We start from the raw sequence: 19,050 nt of genomic DNA, 5'->3' as shown, positions 1-19,050 counted from the left end.
CTCAGTTTGTGGGATCGAGCCCCACGTCGGGCTATGCACTGACAGCGTGGAGCCAGCTTGAGATTCTCTCTCTCCCTCTCTCTCTCTGCCCCTCCCCTGCTTGTGCTCTTGCTGTCTCTCAAAAGAAATAAATAAACATTTTTTAAAAAGAAAGCAGGGGCGCCTGGGTGGCGCAGTCGGTTAAGCATCCAACTTCAGCCAGGTCACGATCTCGCGGTCCGGGAGTTCGAGCGCCGCGTCGGGCTCTGGGCTGATGGCTCAGAGCCTGGAGCCTGTTTCCGATTCTGTGTCTCCCTCTCTCTCTGCCCCTCCCCCGTTCATGCTCTGTCTCTCTCTGTCCCAAAAATAAATAAACGTTGAAAAAAAAATTTTTTTTAAATAAAAAGAAAGCAGCTTTAATCCAAAATAATCAATATGCCATTTTGGTATATTTTGGGGTGGCTTGCCCTGGGTCCCTTAGGAACAACATGGTGGTTGCCAGAGGGGAGGTAGATGGGGCGTGGGTTCCACAGATGAAGGGGATTAAGAGGTACAAACTTCCAGTTATAAAATACTTCAGGATTTCATAGGGCTAAAAGTACAGCATGGGACACATGGTCATTAGTGTTTTGATAATGTTGCACGGCGACAGGCGGTAACCACACTTATCGCAGCGAGCATGTCGAAATGTATAGAATTGCGGAACCACAAAGTTGTACACCTGAAAACAACGCCACATTGTCAACTCTACTTCGAAAGAAAACCACAACTGCAGCGGGAGAGGGCTTCTGTCTCATGGGGCTCTGCTGGGGCGCAGGGGTGTCCCTTTTCTCCTCGGCCAGGACTGGAGGCCAAGATCAGCTCTTGAGGGTGGCCGTCATGGCTGCAACGTGTCGGGTAGCCTTGTTTTCCTCCGTGAGACTTTTTGTAGTTGTGAGGCCCTATTTGGGTGTTACTAGGCCAGGGCCTTCAGTGGCAGCACGGGGCTCAGGGTTTGGGACTTTCCTTAGACACCACCAGGCTCTTGTGCGCTGATCCGGGGCTACGTTGCCCCAAAAGTGGCTGGGCCCCCCACCCCGCCTGCTGCACAGGCGAGGACGCGCGCCCACACAACATGTAGTCACCTACCACAGAGAGGCCAGTGAATGAGGGGGACCTCTCCGTCCCAGGCATCCTACTGCTTTGGGCCGCCGAGTAGATGTTACCTGGAAGAGGGGTGTCCAGAAACGGTGACGCCCATTGTGGAAGGGGCATCTGAGGCCACCTAACCGAGGAGGAAACACACCGTTTTTCCTTGCCTGGATGAACTTGGGGGCCAGTCTGGCAGCTCCAGCTATCTGCCCGCACCTGTGCCTCCTGGGCAGGGTCTGGTGCAGGAATGCAGGGCCCAGGGCAGTGAGCAGGACCCGGGAGTGGGTTCTGGGGGAGAAGGAACACTGCAGGTCTGACAGTGCACGGGCAGCAAGCACAACGCCTGCTCTTTTAAAAAATTTTTTTAATGTTTATTTATTTTTGAGAGAGAGAGAGCATGAGGGAGAGAGGGGCAGGGAGAAGAGAGAGACACAGATTCCAAAGCAGGCTCCAGGCTCTGAGCTGTCAGCACACAGCCCGACGCGGGGCTGGAACTCACAAACGGCGAGATCATGACCTGAGCCGAAGTCGGACGCTCAACCGACTGAGCCCCCCAGGCGCCCCCACGAAGTGTGCTTGTGAGCAGTTAGCTGCATCCAGTGGGACAGCTCTGGGCCCACACGATTGTGGGCCGTGCCATGCTGCCTGGGCACAAATCTCTGGCACGTTTTCTACATCGAAGTACCTACTTCATCAGTTGAGAAAATAGTGTGTTAGAAAGTTTTAAAAAGTTCTAAAAGTATTTTCTTCAGTAAGACAAGTTCTGAGAGCATCTTATTTTGTTCTAAAAGCAATAAACTACTCTCTGTGGGGAAAAAGGGGGGAAAAAGCGACCGCAGGAGGCCCAGGTACTTGGACTTTATGCTGGACCCTACCTATCAGACTCAGCTTCACGAAACATACATTTGTTGCTCGTCTGTTGTGTTCTATGTGTGGATTATTCCCTAACTCCAGTGTCAAAATATCCAGCCTTAGGCCAACTCACCTTAGGAGGGAAAGCCTCTTCTATTGCTGCTATCAGCCCCTGAACATTGGCCTCAGTCTGAACCACTTCCTGGTCATTCTTAGCAGGGTCTGGAAGAAATTCTGGTTATCTCTTTACTCTGTAGGGAATGGCAGCCTTACCAGGAGGCTATCTGGCTTGTCTGTTAATTACAGTATAATCATGGGTAGGAAGAACACCCCTTAGCAGCTAATCACGGCCCCTGTGAGTGAGGTTGTGAATGGCCACTAAGATTTCCAATATTTTTTAAGATGTGGGAAATGCCTGGGGCTCCTGGGTGGCTCATTCGGTTAAGCGTCCACCTCTTGGTTTCCACTCAGGTCATGATCTCGCAGTTCGTGAGTCTGAGCCCCTTGTCAGGCGCTGACAGCACGGAGCCTGCTTGGGATTCCCTCTCTTCCTCTCCCTCTGCCCCTCCCCTGCTTGTGTGCTCTCTCTCTCAAAATAAATAAATACAAACTTTTTAAAAATGTAGGAAATGGTTGTGATGAAATGTCAGAATATCAGATACAATGTGGAATACAGTAGTACTTGGAAAAGAAATTATAAGAAAACAACCTGAAAAATAACATTTCCATTATTACCCTTGGATATTTGGCAGGGTTATAGTTGAGGTTAATATGCTTTTCTATTTTTCATTCTTTATTTTGAGAGACAGACTGAGCAGGGAAAGGGCAGAGAGATGCGGAGAGACAGAGAGATTCCCAACCAGGTTCCATATACTGTCAGCACCGAGCCTGACATGGGGCTCAATCCCACAAACCCTGAGATCATGACCTGAGCCAAAATCAAAAGTCTGATGCTCAACCGACCGAGCCACCAGGCGCGCCGAGTTTAATAAGTTTTATTTTTGGTGTCTTCATACTTTCCATATAAATCACAATAATGTGTTACCTTTTTTTAAAGATTTTATTTTTATTTCATTATTTTTTAAATGTCTATTTATTGGGAGGGGAGGGTGGGTGATGGGTATTGAGGAGGGCGCCTTTTGGGATGAGCACTGGGTGTTGTATGGAAACCAATTTGTCAATAAATTTCATATATATAAAAAAAAAGAAACATTAAAAACATTTTTACAACTTATTGTAAAAAAAAGGCAAATAAATAAATAAATAAATAAATAAATAAATAAATAAATGTCTATTTATTTATTTTGAGAGAGAGAGCATGAGCGGAGAAGGGGCAGAGGGACAGGGAGACAGAGAATCTTAAGCAAGCTCCACTCTCAGCGCAAGCCTCACATAGTACTCAATCTCACCAACCATGAGATCAAGACCTGAGCCAAAATCAAGAGTCAGGCGTTCAACCAACTGAGCCACCCAGGCACCCCTAAAGATTTATTATTTATGTATCTATTTTTTTAATTTACATCCAAGTTAGCATATAGTACAACAATGATTTCAGGAGTAGATTCCTTTGTGCCCCTTACCCATTTAGCTCATCCCCCCTCCCACAACCCCTCCAGCAATCCTCAGTTTGTTCTCTGTATTTAAAAGTCTGTTATGTTTCATCTCCCTCCCTGTTTTTATATTATTTTTGCCTCCCTTCCCTTATGTTCATCTATTTTGTATCTTAAATTCCTCATGAGTGAAGTCATGATATTTGTCTTGGGCTGACTGATTTCGCTTAGCATAATGCCCTCTAGTTCCATCCATGTAGTGGCAAATGGCAAGATTTCATTCTTTTCTGATTGCTAAGTAATACTCCATTGTAAATATATATACCACATCTTCTTTATCCATTCATCCATCGATGGACATTTGGCTCTTTCCATACCTAGTGATTTTGAGTAAACTCTATGCCCAACGTGGGGCCCAAACTTAACACCCCTGAGATCAAGAGTCCAAGACCTACCAACTGAACCAGCCGAGTGCCCAATACGTGTCACTTTTGTTACTGAGGAAGAAGCATTTATTTGGGGAAGGCCAGGAAGACCTTGTACCCACGCTTCAAGAGTCATCTTAAAATCTACCTCCTCCGACTGTTTTCTTATTTGTACTGATGTGAATTCTGCCTTCTTTGCACTTCCATATATTGCGTTATTACTTACGTGTGACATTTGCCTTGTTCTAGATTATATGTGATTTTAACTCATGTATTTTCTTTCTCTCCATGACTTGCTTATATCTTTGGTGCTTGTTTTTAGTACATAGACACATTTAGACAATTAAATGCAGTGAGGTACATGCACGAACATGTGCACACACACACACAATAGAGAGGGAAATAGGGAGGGAAGAGGGGGGAGAGAAGGAAGGAAGGAGGAGGGAGAAAAGACAGGGAGGGAAGGAGGGAGTGGGAAGAGGGAGGAGAAAGAGGGAAGATGGAGGGAGGTGAGGGATGGATAGGGAACAGAGTGGGAGGAGGGTGAGAAGGAGGTAGGAGGGAAGAGGATGGCAGGGAAGAAGGCAGAGAGGTAGAAAGGGAAGGAGGAATCTAGGGAGGGAAGAACAGGGGAAGGGAGGAAGGAAGAGAGAGAGGGAGGGAGGGAAGGCGAGGGAAGGAAACTACTTTTCCATACTTCATTCCGACTTCCTAAGAATTCTGTGAGTTGACCATCATTAGTTTAGTAAACAGTGGTAGTAATAGGAAGAGTTGCCCTATTTCCAGTTGGGGAAACGGAGGCACAGGGACAGGAAGGCTTGCCAGTGTCATGAGGTGAGAATATACCACGAAAGCAGAAGAACACGGCTGTGCCCGGAAACCAGACACGTGTGCTCCACCCAACTCCAGAGCCCGCTCGCTTTGCTCAGCCCCCTGTTCTCTGCTATAATATTTACGAAGGCGGAAGGGGGGGTTAGGGGCGCGGTCGCCACTCTAGCTGATGAAAGTGTAATGCCACTACACGCACAGACGTTTACATTCCAATTCCAGGGGACGCCTCATGCACCTTGTGGACCGGTGTGGCCTCCAAGCAGGGACTCTGGCTCTCCACCTTGATCCCCTAGCCCAGTAACTGCAGTGAGCCGAGCCCAGAGCCATCTGGGACTCCCCTCCAAGAACCCCATCCTAAAACACTGTTTTCATGAGTCTCGCTTGCCCCAAACTTACAGGGTTCCATCCTCCCAGATGCACATATCCCAACACCTCCCTTGAATTCGACCCCAACGTAATATTTAAACTTGATTTCCCTGCTGGATATGGAGTTCTCTGCAGACTCTTCTCTAGCTCCCTCTCGAGGTCACGCTCCACAGCCACCCTGGCTGTGTCTGGGTCTCCTGAGATCAGCTTTCTACTTCTTCCTTCCTGGGGCTGCTCGCGATAGCCTCTCCTATTGTCTTTGTTGGCACGGACGTTTGTTTATTTAGAGAGCAGGCGCGCACGAGTCGGGTAGGGGCAGAGAGCCGGAGACAGAGAATCCCAAGCAGGAGCCACGCTGGGCCGCAGCCCCATATGGGGCTTGATCTCACAACCACGACATCATGACCAGAGCCAGTACCAAGAGTCCGTCGCTTAACCGACCGAGCCACCCGGGCGCCCCTCTCCTCCCCCCCCTAACTGCAGTTCTGCGCACAGCCTGCTTAGCATTTACCAAACTTTGGCTCACTCTGAGACGTGAGGGAGGCCCCGCTACTCCCCGAAAGCCAACTCCGCTTCTACCAGGGGCTGCCAGCAACAGTCTTCAGAGGTTTGGACCCTTGCCCACTTCCACCAAGCTGCATAACCTTGGGAAGGTCACCCAACCTCTCCAAGCCTCCGTCGCCTCGCCTCAGTAAGAAACAGCGATGCCTCGCACCACTCTCCTCCCCTCCCCGCGGACAGCTGCAAGATTCGTCAGCCAGGCCCCGGTGCGCAGCCGGCACTCGCGTGAGGTCACCGGCACGAGCAAGCACGGCCACGTTCACTCCACAGGCTCGCACATCCGCCCAGGGGCAGGGGTTATGCTCCACGTCCGGCACCTTCGATCACAGCGAGGGCCCAAGCACAGCCCGAGCCCCCTCAGCCCTGACCCCTTACCTCCAGCATCAGCTCCGGTCGTCTGAGCCCGTCCTGTGGGCCTTCCTTCTATTACCTTGTACGCTTCTCAGCTCAGGAGAGGGGGCGCCATCGTGATCCCCATCGTACAGATGCGGCACGGGAGGCACAGGGATGTCAGCTGATCTACCTGGGCCACAGAGCAACTTAGTGGGGGTGGGGCTCCATCATTTTCAGCGTCTTTCTCTCACGTGGGCTGATCCCTCTGCTCAGACTGGGAGAAGCCAGGGCACAAAGGCTGAGTCTGCGCTGGAGGCACTGCCCACACTACCTGCCACGGGGCCCCGTAAGCGCAGCAGGCCACGAGGTTTGGTGACTGGAGCCCAGGTAGGTACAAACAGACAGGTAGCGGGGCGCCTGGCTGGCTCAGTTGGGGGAGTGTGACTCTTGCTCTCAGGGCCATGGGCTCGAGCCCCACGTTGGGTGGAGAGATTCCTGAAAAAAAGAGTTAAAAAATAAAGACCCCAAATGACGTGTAGCCCTGGAGACCTGGCGGTCACAAGAAAACTTCCTGTCCGCGTTGTCAACTGCCAGAGAACAACCAGCACCTGTCTTCTCTCACGGACCCTTGCGAATAAAGAGACACAAAATTGGCTGAAATCAGAAACGTGAGACAGTGTGGTGTGGCCACCGGAAATATTTTACTTTTGTCACCTCAATTGCTCCCGCAGCACCCTGGTGAGGTGGTGGCTATTGCTGTCCTCGTTATACGGATGAGGACACCTGAGGAAACTGAGACTCAGCAACTCGACAGGTTAGCCAGCTAGCCAGGGCGAGCAAGCCGCGACGCAGACCCCGGCAGGCTGGCTCCAGAGCGCCCACGGCCATAAACCCGGCACATCGAACCCCAGTCGTGGCTATTTTTGCTTAGGACGAGGCTCCATTCGGTTGTTAAGGTTTGCAGAGTGTGAAGTTACTGAAGAAAATACTACCACAACTGATGCCAAGGTAGGGCAATAGTTGTCTCGGGACACGGGAGGGACTGAGACGGAGCCAGCGGGAAGGCTCCGTGGGAACGGGAGACACGAAAGAACGCGCCCCCTCAGCGGTCACGGATAATCGCAGCTAGTCCAGCACAAACAGAATGAAAGCCCTCGTAGGCCGCTCACGCAATAACTGATCTCAAGTCGAAACTGGGCAGAGGGTGTCCAGCCGAGGCGGGGGAGGTGCCTGCGGCATTCAACAAGGGCCTCCCTGAGGAGGAAACATCTGGTTAAAGTCGTCAGGAGGACGCAGTCACCTCGCATCCCTTACCACCTCTTTGAAAACGAATTGGTCCGCAAACCTCTTTTAGTTAGTTTCTTACCCATCCTCCAGGGGCATGAGGCAGGGGCACTTATCCCTGAGACTCAGCGGGTGAGGCGACTAGGGCCCGTGATGCGTTTAGGAACCCACAGAAATGATGGAGTGTCTCAATTCAAATGGGGGTGAGGAGAATGGCCGTGGGGTAAACGAGGGATATAAATCGAGCACGCTGTCGAGCATAAGGCCCACTGTGGGACGCCGTTTTCAATATTTAGGATATTAACGAGTCTTGGAACATCAATAAAACAGTTCTGGCGGGGAAAACCACAGAGCCCTCAATCTGGTCTGCTCCCTTTTATTTGACAAGAAATAAGCATGCATACCATTAAGTGGAGTTCAGTATTTGCTTACAGGTTTCCTCTGTTGATGTAAAAGTGACATACAAAAGAGTGCACAAATCTCAAACTTACATTTGTTGAGTTTTGACAAACTATATAAAACTATGTAGAGTCACTCTTTATCACGGATTCCTTGCTATGCCCCAAATCTCTTGCCCCTTGTCTCTTTTCTGTACTCACCTGGAGAAACCAAAACCCTACATAAATTCAACTCTCCGACCAATAAAAACGTATCCCTGCCGTAAGAAAAATAAATAAATAAAAAAGGAAAAGAAAAAGGAAACAACCAACAAGAAACGAAATTTATTTAGGGGTGCCTGCGTCGCTCAGTCGGTTAAGCATCTGGCTTTGGCTCACTTCATGATCTTTGGGTTCATGAGGTCCAGCCCCCCATCGGGCTCTCTGCCTTCAGCACAGAGCCCCCTTGAGATCCTCTGTCCTTCCCGCCCCGCTTGTGCTCTCTCTCAAAATAAATAAAAACAAAAGTAGTAAACTTCATTTATTCCCTCAGCGAGGGCTCAGGAAGATCTTTCTAGAAAAACCGAGAGGCTGAGGGAAGGGAGAAATGGCGGCGGGAAATTACCCGCGTCCCAAAGGTCCCAACCCTTCAGGGATATGCATGCTTGTATAGAGAAATCTATGGCTAGAGGCATAGCTGCTGTGCAGGAATGCTTCAGGATAGGCGGTTACAATGAGACAAAGAAACAAATATTTGAAAAAGAAAAATTGGAAGAAAAAAAAAGCAGGAGCTTTGTGCACTTTAAGCAGCCTTGAATGCACTGTGCAGGTTTGTAGCCCTGCACCGAGATGTAGCTTCATCACTAAAATTCTGGAGGCACCGGACTTTCCCAAGGGGCACGTGTGGTTTTATTTGCATAGTGCATCTGAGCACCAGGCACGATCACCAACCCCAAGCCCCAGCTCCTGTTCCCGGGTACCCGGGAGTTTGGCGGGCTCTAACTTCAGCATCTCGCTGAAAAAACTCAGAGTGTGCCACCTCAGAGCTGATCACATTCGTTTGATGACTATTCCCTGCTTAGTACCGGCTGCTAGGTCCAGAGGTTGGGGGGTGGGGGTGGGGGTGGGGCTGGCCCAAGAGAGATTGTCCCAACATTTCTGCCAGGTCTCGACCTAGGGTGAGGTCTGTCTCTCACCCTACGGAAATAGGCAAACACAATGCCGCACAGCCCCTTGCTCGGGAGTGGGGGAGACATGCCGCCAGTTTGGGGGACACGAGCTAAGCTACAACCGAAGCCGCCAGCTCTGGTTACCCAGAGTCCCCTCCGATGCCTTAGAGCAAGTGCTCCCCACCCCAGCCCTCTTGGCAGGAGCACCCGCCCACTTGGTGCCCAAGCCCAGCCGCATGCGCACCTCGGCGAGCCCAACCCCCACTAGAGGGTGGTATATATAAAGCGCCTAGCGGGACGCTGGGTAGCTGAACTCGACGGCACGGCAACGTAGCCGGAGCTCAGTGGCAGGCCACCGCTTCATGTGTGACCCAGGGATCCAGCAGGTCCCGACGCAGAGTCTACACAAGACGGCAGAGGGATACTATGGATCCTTTCAACCAATTCAAGCGCGAAGTCACGGACTTCCCCAGCCTGGGAGTCGACGAGGACCGGGAAGAGCCGCGTGGTCTGTGCCCGTCGGGACCAGCGTCTTCGCCACGTCCCAGAAATGAAGGGTCCCTGGGCGAGGGGAGCGGTCTGGCCACCCCTCAAATGCCTCCCCTCGCCTCCTCCCCACAGCCTGGGCTCTGATGCTGATAATTTGTCTCTGGATTTCTTCCTTTGCAGAAACCAAGCAAGCGGGGATGTCGCTTACCGGAGACCAAGCGGCTGAGGAAGCAGGGTCAGAGTTCGCACCTCAGCAGCGGGCGGCAGGCATACAAATCCAGAAGGAAGGAGACAGCCATGGGGACGACAACCATGGTGACGGTGACGGCGAGGAGGGGGCCGGCGATGTGGGCGCTGGATATCCGTGGCCCGCGGGTCACGAAACCCGCGATGAGAAGCCGGAGGAGCCGAAGCCGGAGGAGCCGAAGCCGGAGGAGCCAAGGCCGGAGGGGCAGTTGCCCCCGGCCGCGGCTCCGGGTCCCGCTCGGGGAGGGAGGTGGCCGGTGGGTCGCCTCATCAAGTTCACCCCCCAGCAGATGCGCCAGCTGGAGAGCTTGTTCCAGAGCACCCACTGTCCCAGCCCCACCACGCGGTAAGTGGGCCGCTGCGGTGGGCGCGGGTGCCCGGGTTCGGGGGGGAGTGGCTGGGGTTGGCGGGGACGGCGCGCGGGGGGGGGGGGGGGGGCGGGGGGGGGGGGGGGGGGAAGGGACGCGGACTAGGGCGTTGGGGGGACCGTGGCGGAGACTGGCGGGGGGGGGGGAGCGACGGCGGGAACGGGACGGCGGCGAGTGGGGGGGGGGGGGGCGAGGGGGGGGGGGGGGCGGCGCGGAGGCTTGTCACGTGTCTCTCTCCTCGTGGCTGAAGTAAAACCTACCGGGCCCTCGAGGCTGCCGGTCCCGCGCCTCCCTTGGTTTAGGCGGGAGCTGAGGGCTCTGCGGGTGGGGACCAAGGGGGACGTTCAGGTGGAGTGGAACATCTGGAGCCGGGAAACTGTCCGCTGCGGCTAATAGAAGAAAGTCCTAGAAAGTCCTACTAGAAGCGAGGGGGGGGGGGGCGGGGGGGAAGGGGCGAGGGCGAGAAGTCTGAGACGCGGGAGCAAACGGGCTAGTAGGATCCCGCCTTTGCTTAAAATGGTGATAAATCTGCTCGTTGTGGATTATTTCTGCACCGGTTTTTAGTGTTATTTTTAAATTTTAGTGTTATTTTTAAATTATTTACGTATTTGAGGTGATCCCAACTCACTAAAGTAATCCCAATTTATGTATTTTAAATACACCCAACGTGGGGCTGGAACTCATGACCCTTGACGTTGAGAGTCACAGGCTCCTGCAACCGAACCCGCCAGTCGGCCCTGCCCTGATTTGGACATTTTTAAATAGTGCGCCGGAAAACGGTCTCGAGTAGTGAATGTTCTGCATTCCCTTAAACTTTGCTAGAGGTCTTTAAAAATAAATTAAAATTTAAAGAAGAAGAAAAGGGGCGCGGCTGGCTCAGTCCGTAGAGCATATGAATTTTGATCTCGAGTCGTGAGTTCAAGCCCCATTTTGGACCCGTAGCCTACTTACGAAAACCGTAAATCGGGCGCCTGGGTGGCTCAGTAGTTGAGCGTCCCACTTCGTCAGGTCGAGAGATCTCTCGGCGTTCTGGGATTCCAGCCCCACCTCTGACTTTGCCTGAAATGCTTTGGATTCTGTCTCCCTCCCTGTTCACCCCTTCCACGCTTGCGCGTGGCGCTGTCTCAAATATAAATAAACATTTAAAAAAAGAAAAGAAAAAATAATAAAATTGAAAAAAATTAAAATTAAATCGTGCCGACGGGAAAACTGCCCTCAAAGGAAGCCTCAAGCTACCCCTTACAGAATAGTGGGGGGGGGGGGAGTGTGTGTGTGTGTGTGTGTGTGTGTGTGTTGTGTGTGTTGGGGGGGTGGATGGTGGATGGCAGGGGGGAAGTTAGTGATAGAAAAATGTAACAAAGCACGACCAAGGAATAAACAGCAGTTTGTGCCATCCTTTAGCCTCTAGTGGGCATGTACTCTTAACTGGGTTCATTACTGATAGATAAAGAGAGATGGGGGAGGGGACGGGATGGGAGGGGAGGGGAGAGACAGAGAGAGAGAGAGAGAGAGAGAGAGAGAACGCATGTTGTTTTAGGGCTCTAATTTATCATTATTTTTTTATTAAAAAAATTTTTTTAACGTTTATTTATTTTTGAGACAGAGAGAGACAGAGCATGAACGGGGGAGGGGCAGAGAGAGAGGGAGACACAGAATCTGAAACAGGCTCCGGGCTCTGAGCTGTCAGCATAGAGCCGGACACGGGGCTGGAACTCACCGACCGAGAGATCATGACCTGAGCCGAAGTCGGGCATTCAACCAACTGAGCCACCCAGGCGCCCCTTAGGGCTCTAATTTAACCCATAAATTGGGTAAGAGCAATGACTGAAAGTCCACACAGATAGTTCCTCAGTCAGATTCTTTTTCATTTTGGTGTTGATAACACTAAAAGAAACTGAATTAGAATGTCACGTGTTCTTGGGGACTGTGCCTCCTTTACCCACCAAGACTTGGCTTCCCTTAAATTCTTTGTCAACTGAACCTCACTGTAAATCCTGAAATGGCGTGACTTTTCCTAGTGCAGAAACTGGTTCATAAAATGTCACTGACATCTCCCCGAAAACAATTTTTCAAAAGATGAATGAAAAATGCTGTATTTTAACTCACGGCCAACTCCACATACTGATCCTTGCGATTTTTCTCCCCTCAGCCAGGAACTTTCGAGATTCATGAATGTGCCTGTAGCCAGAGTGCAGGTCAGTAAACCCGAAAAAAACAATTTTGCTGGGAGCCATTTTAAACCTGTTTCAGGATTTGGGGCACCTTGGTCATAGACTTTCTCACGTTTCTGTGTTTTCGTTGCCTTTTTTAGATTTGGGAAATAAGTGTTGAACTTTTGGGTCTTGCGGAGGGGAAGGTGGGATACATAAAGCCCAGGTTTTGGAAATTGCCCATTACCAGAGGGAACATGATTTCCTAAAGGAATGAAAAAACTGGTATAGGATAGTATCCCTTGCATACACACATATATACACCTTTGTCTAAGCCACACCTTACTGTATGTACTTTCATAGGTCACTAAAGTAGACTTATAATACACATATTTTTATAATTATATGTCACATGTATAGTATACTGATTTTTATGTGCAATATATATTTACGTGCTAATATAACTATATATGTATTTTATATATATTATAAATACAAAAATATGTGTGTAATGTAGTAAATATAAATTATATAAGATATACAATACATTTAATTCATGAAATAATGCTTATATTTATCTAAAGCAGAAATACACTTAATATATAAATGTACATATAAAAAATATGTAGTATATTGCACGTATATTCCTTTTTTAAGTTTATTTATTTTGAGAGAGAGAGAGAGAGTCTGTGCGAGCAGGAGAGGGGCAGAGAGAGAATCCCAAGCAGGTGCTGAGCTGTTAGCACAGAGCCTGACATGGGGACTTAATTTCCCGAACCCTGAGATAATGACCTGAGCAGAAATCAAGAGCTGGACGCTTAACCAACTGAGCCACCCAGGCCCCCCAAGTGGTGGTTTTCCTTTTGAATGTGATCTTTTGCTCTAGGATCCAGACTAAAGCAATTTTATTTTTTAATTATAAAATTCGTTTGATTTATTTTTTAAATTTTATTTAAAAATTTCAAAAATGTTTTTTATTTTCACTGCTTACTGCTTTTAGTTAAAGTACCTGGGTCTCCTGTTGTCGGTTTCCTTTTGTTTTGTTTTGTGTTTTGTTTGTTTTTTAACATCTATGATTTGTTACTCTAGGATTTGGAGTAAGGCAGTTTTATTTTTTAATGAAAAAATTATTTTATTTCAACATTTTTAAATTTAATTAATTCCAATTTGGAGCTATTGCTTTTAAGTGTTTGGTAAAGGGGTGTGGAGAGTGGCAGGCCTCCACTTTAATTTCCCAGAATTCTTTGATCTGTCAGCCTGAAAACATAGTTAAAGAGTAGATTGTGCATTATGGTAGACGTGGGGGGGGGGGGGAGTCGCAACCTCTGAAATCTGTCCAAGACAAAATAAACTCAAACAACAATTTCAAACAAGGTTGCATCAACTCAACAAAGGGGGAAGCCAGTCTAAGAGGTGGAGGGTAAGGGGAGAATTATTTGGGGATATCACTCACGTTCCAATTTGTGAGAGTACCAAACGCATTAGCGAATGGTCCTTCGAGGAATGTCTGACACCTGAGATTTTGGTCTTCTTTTTCTGTTTTTAAGTGTACTTATTTATTTTGAGAGAGGGAGAGACAGGGGGCACAAGGGCAGGAAGGGGGCTCCCAGCTTGCCGCTGTCAGCGTGGAGCCCTCTTGGGATCCTCTGTCTCCCTCTCTGTCTGCCTCTCTGGCCTCGCCTGCTCGCGCTCTCTCTCAAAAATAAACAAACATTAAGAAAATTGAATCTCTTAACTGCCATACGTACCACGTGGCAGTGTTAAGTCTAGTCCTTATGTTACATTATCTTCCTGGTACGTATTTATCTCAAAAGTGGCAATTTTTACCTTGTGACCGACTCTAGGCCCTTCCTCCACCCACCCTTCTAGCACTCACAGATCCGATGTTGCTCCATGAGTTTGTTGAGCTTTTTTTTAGATTCCACATATAACTGAGAACATAAAGCGTTTGTGTGAAGAACATTTTAATGGGTGTCCCCTCGACCATTTTGCGAGTACAGTTAAGAGTTGTTTTGATAACCCAGTATTAGGTATGTGGAACTAGTATCAGTGTCTACCTCAGTTACGCTGCTTTGCACTTGTGTAGACTTGGCCTCTGGTAAACTTGGATCCCCAAAAGGAGCTCCCGGCACTGGTTTCTTTAGACTTTTCATATTCAAGCAGCAGAAAGACCGAGTAACCTCTAAGCTGGGAGAGGGAAAATGAGGCAACAGAGAGAGTAGAGGCCCTTAGTCTCAAGTAACCTTTGCCAACTGGGAATGTCTACAAATATTAAATACAAAGGAATTCCATTAATACGATGTGGAAAGGACAGTGGAGTCCAAAGGACAGGTGTTTTGTTTTGTTTTGTTTTTTGTACTGTTCATAGCTGGCAGATAGGCGGGAGGAGCCATTTTGTGACTCCTCTCCCACATGCTTAGCTGTCTTCCTAAAGTGTCAGTTTCGCCTTGTTGCCTTAAGAATACCATATGATTTCAGGGCGCCTGGGTGGCGCAGTCGGTTAAGCGTCCGACTTCAGCCAGGTCACGATCTCGCGGTCCGGGAGTTCGAGCCCCGCGTCAGGCTCTGGGCTGATGGCTCAGAGCCTGGAGGCTGTTTCCGATTCTGTGTCTCCCTCTCTCTCTGCCCCTCCCCCGTTCATGCTCTGTCTCTCTCTGTCCCAAAAATAAATAAACGTTGAAAAAAAAAATTAAAAAAAAAAAAAGAATACCATATGATTTCACTTATGTGTGGAATCTTACCGAACAGACAAAACAGAAGCAGACTGTAATACAGAGGAGACTGGAGGTTGCGGGGTAGGGGGAGAGGGACGGGCAAGATAAGTGAAGTGCATTAGGAGGCGCCAAGTTCCAGTCATGTAGTAAATCAGTCCCGGGGATGAAAAGTACAGCAGAAGGAATATAGTCAAAATACAGCAATGACTTTGTATGGTGATGACGGTGATTACACTGATCGTGGTGAGCATTTTGTAAGGTAGAGGAATGACGAATCACTGTGCTGTCCACCTGAAACTACTATAATATTGTATTGTCAGCTATGCTTCGACTCAAAAAAGGAAGGAGAAGAAGGGATGGGATGGGGCTCTCCTGGTGGAGGAGAGGGGCTTAGGGGGCCCTGCCCTGCTGGGCAGCAGTGGCTCCTGTCCAGGGTCCTGGAACTGTAGCCAGAGCAGAGGGCGCTGACCGGGTGCTGAGCCCAGGGAAGTCTGGAGGGTGGGGCAGGGTGGAGGGTGCAGAGTGGACAACGGTGGCGTGCCTCTTTGCCCCCGAACTGTTGGCTGGGCAGAGATTTTGAGAACTTGAGTAAATGTGGTCCTAGTCAGGCTAAACCTTCGTTGCCCCCGAAGTGTAAAACATCCAGGTGCTGTCCGGTGCTTCAGCTTAACTTGTGTCCCAGCAAGACAAGCCACAGGCTCCTGGGCCCTCCAAGCCCAAGCCTCGCTCACAGTACCATCCTTCAACTATGAAGAGGTTTCAGAAAATGAATGAGCCTTTAGTCATCCTTCAAAGACACCTTTGGTTTCAAAATCCCACACGTGCCTGTGGATTATTTACTGCACATTGAAGACGGGCTTTGCAAACTGGGGGTTGTCGCCCCAGCAGGACTTTATGCTGAGCTTCCCCACAAGCAGGGTGACGCTAGCCTAGTGATTAGGAGTCAGTGGCAGCTGGACAGCTGAGGGCCAGCTGTCAGGACACAGCCCAGCACGTGTAAGAGTGACAGCAGGGACGGAGTGCCATTCCTCAGCTACACCTGTTTGTCAGGGTGGGGAAAAATAATACGCAAGGTGGGAGGACAGAGTGAAAGCAATAAGCCAAGCCACAGCCTGGCACATAGTGGGTGCCGTCTGAGGGTGAGCTGAAGGGAGACCCCTCGGTGCTAACTTTCCTAGGATAATTTAGCAACAAGGAAGTAGCTTCCCTGGTGCAGTTTAAAACCCTGAGGGTGTAGAGAGTAGCCTGCTGGGTTTTTTTTTTTTTTTTCATGTATGACATTCAATGCTCAACATACTAAAATGATCCTTTTTTCTCTCTGATTGAAGGTTTGGTTTAAGAATAGGAGGGCCAAGTTGAGAAGACAGCGGAGGGCACTGAGGCTCAGAAACATGACCCCCATGGCCACGGTCCCCCCTCCCATCATTAACACGGGTCAACCCTACCGTGGCATCTTCGTTCAGCAGCTGAATTTTGTGTGGATTTTTCAGGAGCCAGTGATGCCGGGGCCACCTCGCCCGCCCATGCCACCCTTTCCTCCTATGTTCCTGCTTCCTCAACCTTGGTCCTGTCTAGGTTTCCCTCCCTATGGCTGCCCTCCACCCTTCCTTCCCTATGGCTACTTTCCACCTTTCCCTCCCTATGGCTGCCCTCCACTTTTCCTTCCCTTTGGCTGCCCTCTACCTTTCCCTCCCTATGGCTGTCCTCCTATGGCCCATCCTGGTGCGGTACCACCCATAGCTCTTCTTTAATCCTTTTCCCAAAGAATTGGATCTGTGACAGTTTTTTTCCGAGGTGTTTTTGAGCCAGATTCAAGTTTCTGTATCTGTTGCCATAAAAAATAGTTCATTCAATGTGTGCTGAATGTATTAAAGAGAAGTCAAATTCACTGACCCCCTATTTTAGGGCACTTTTTACAGTTTCAATAAAGTTGTGAATTCTCTACAATTGTTTTTGCGTGTGGTGTGGGGTCAGTCAGTTGCATGGGCAATGCCATTCATAGGGAAAGGCGAGGACACCTGCTCTCACGCAGTACTGTCCCTGAGCCACCATCGGCAGGCCAGGCACATCCCCGAAGGTGCCCACGTGCCCGGGGCAGGGTTACAGAGACCCACCCTCTCCTCGGCCACCCCGTCCTCCCGCCCCGCGCGCAAGCCCGACCCCGCAGAGGTGCAGGACCGGGTGGCGTCAGCCCCTAAGGAGGGACCGGCGGGCTTCCGGGCGGGGCTGGGCCCCAGTCGCCCCGAGGAGCTGGGGCACAACCGAGCACTGGCAGGGAAACTCGGAAGGGGCTACTCACAGCTCCCGGAGAAGCGGCAGCCGGGTGTGCATCTGGTGCTCTCCAAGTTGCGTCCGGCGCCTGCCCCGCGGGCGGACCAGACCGGGCCGCGCGGCCTTCCAGCGGGAGGGTCCGGCGCCTGCGGAGGCACCGCGAGGCGAGACCCCCTTCCAGGCCGGCGCTGGGCTCGCTCGCTCTCCCCTGTCCCCCACTCCCCAGGGGTGCAGGGCCCGGCATCGCTCGGCCCCCAGCTCGCAGCTGCCGGGCACCTTTCCGCGAAATCCTTCCTATGGCCCGCCGTCCTCGCGTGCGGTCATTTCAAGTCCGCAGCTGAGAAAGGACCTGGGTCTTTGTCCCCTCGGACTTGGGGTGGCGGAGGGGCTCCTGCGGAACCGAGACCGTGTACCTGGTGCCCGATCGGGTTGTTTACACTGGCACACACAGCCCTTCTCGTTGCCAGGACGACCCCGGCCCCGGGGACGAGTTTTGCCGGTGCACCCAAAATGTCTCCCCCCGTCCCCCAGGTTTGGGTTGTGGCGCCGCAGCGGGGTCTGTGAGCCGGGGCGTCGCAGATCTCCCGGATCTGATATCGGGGGCCACCACCCACCACCCCCCCCCCCCCGCGGTGGCGATGGTTCCAGGCCGTGGCCTCGGGTTGGCGGAAGCGTAGGCTCCCATCGAGGCCGGTCCTCCGCCCCCCGCCCCTCCCCCAGCGCTGCGAAGCCGCAGGCTGTCTGCGTAGCCGCCGCCGTGACTCACCTTCTTCTTCCCTGCCGGGACCTGGACGGCCTGGGTCTGTAGCCGTGGGCCCTCCACCCAGGCTCCGCAAGCCCATCCTACATCTCCCCGGGCAGGTGTGTTTGCAGGAGCAGTCTGGGCACCATCGTCGTTTCTGACCCCAGGATCCTTGCGTGTAAATAGCAATTTTTTTCTTTAACAGTATGAAACGTTTTTACTACACATGATCTGTGGTCCAAATCAGTAATTACAATAGTCAGATCTTTGTATCATATATATTAAATGTACACAACAATAAAATCACCTCTTCCATGAAAATTTTGTCGGTTCACTTTACGTGTTATCAAACGCAAGGCTCACGTGAGACTGTATAACACTTAACAGTCTGTTCACGTGCCAAGGGTCAAGGCTAAACAGTAAATTAAAGTGTTAAAATATCTTATGCCAGGACAGTTTTCTTTTTGAATTTGATAAGCCAAGGACCATCAAGGACTATGTAGAACCTGAATAGAATCCAGTGGCTATGAAATTAAAAAGCGGGTTTGAGGGAAAACAGATAAGCTTCCCCCCCCCCCAGTTTTTTGTTTAGTTTCAGATAGCAAGTCAATGGGAAACTTTTAACCATAACATTCATTTCACTTTTTAGAGCTTGAATAACCACCTCTTCAGCCCGCCTTGCTAAGGTTACTGCATAATCCCTGCATTCCTGTCAAGAAGGATTAGCCATCTTCTCAGGTGGGAGGATTCCAGACTCACTGGGCTACTGTCTAGATCTGCAGTCTCAATAGCAATTTTTGAATCTACTTCCAGGTATGTTCCTTGATGGAGATCAATGTATTCTTTTTGTTATTCTTTTTTGCGTATTTTAATAGTGTCAGATGCCAGAGGAAAACTGGGTATTTTTAATTTAATTTAATTTCCTTAAAAAAAGTATTACTCTTAAAGTTTAGTTGATGTACAATCTTGTATTCGTCTCTGGTGCACAATGTAGTGATTCGATAATCAAACTGGCTGTTTGTAATTGTAATATCTGGCTTCATGGGTCCTCATCACTATCCTGAGGGATTTAACTACCATGAGACCTTAGATGGAATGGCGCCTTGACACAGGTCACGTTTTCAGTGCTCATTCAAAGTCTTACTTGGCAGTATCTGCATTCATTTCAGTGTAAAAAACTTAAGGCCAAAAGTAGCATATGGTTTTAAGCTC

General features: G+C 50.1%; 1 protein-coding gene and 1 non-coding gene across 2 annotated transcripts; both read left to right on the top strand.

Moving 5' to 3' along the window:
• Positions 1 to 762: 762 nt before the first annotated feature.
• Positions 763 to 905, top strand: LOC115507977. Its single transcript, XR_003966887.1, has one exon.
• An 8,312-nt stretch (positions 906 to 9,217) lies between these two features.
• Positions 9,218 to 16,576, top strand: LOC115507376 (homeobox protein ESX1-like). Its single transcript, XM_030305701.1, has 4 exons — positions 9,218 to 9,366; positions 9,528 to 9,939; positions 12,111 to 12,156; positions 16,154 to 16,576. The coding sequence occupies exons 1-4, from the start codon at positions 9,285 to 9,287 to the stop codon at positions 16,574 to 16,576; spliced, it is 963 nt and encodes a 320-aa protein (XP_030161561.1). The 5' UTR covers positions 9,218 to 9,284.
• Positions 16,577 to 19,050: the final 2,474 nt, after the last annotated feature.

The sequence above is a fragment of the Lynx canadensis genome, chromosome X (assembly GCF_007474595.2).
Source record: "Lynx canadensis isolate LIC74 chromosome X, mLynCan4.pri.v2, whole genome shotgun sequence".
Taxonomy (NCBI): domain Eukaryota; kingdom Metazoa; phylum Chordata; class Mammalia; order Carnivora; family Felidae; genus Lynx; species Lynx canadensis.
Note: the sequence above shows the minus strand (reverse complement) of the source record. Positions and strands in the feature narration are given on the sequence as shown.

What these genes read in the sequence shown, in the direction of transcription:
- LOC115507376 (XM_030305701.1), top strand. Translation starts at nt 9,285, where the DNA reads ATGGATCCTTTCAACCAATTCAAGCGCGAAGTCACGGACTTCCCCAGC. An exon ending in GGACCGGGAAGAGCCGCGTG is followed by an intron (nt 9,367 to 9,527) that starts GTCTGTGCCCGT and finishes CTTCCTTTGCAG; the next exon opens with AAACCAAGCAAGCGGGGATG. An exon ending in TGTCCCAGCCCCACCACGCG is followed by an intron (nt 9,940 to 12,110) that starts GTAAGTGGGCCG and finishes TTCTCCCCTCAG; the next exon opens with CCAGGAACTTTCGAGATTCA.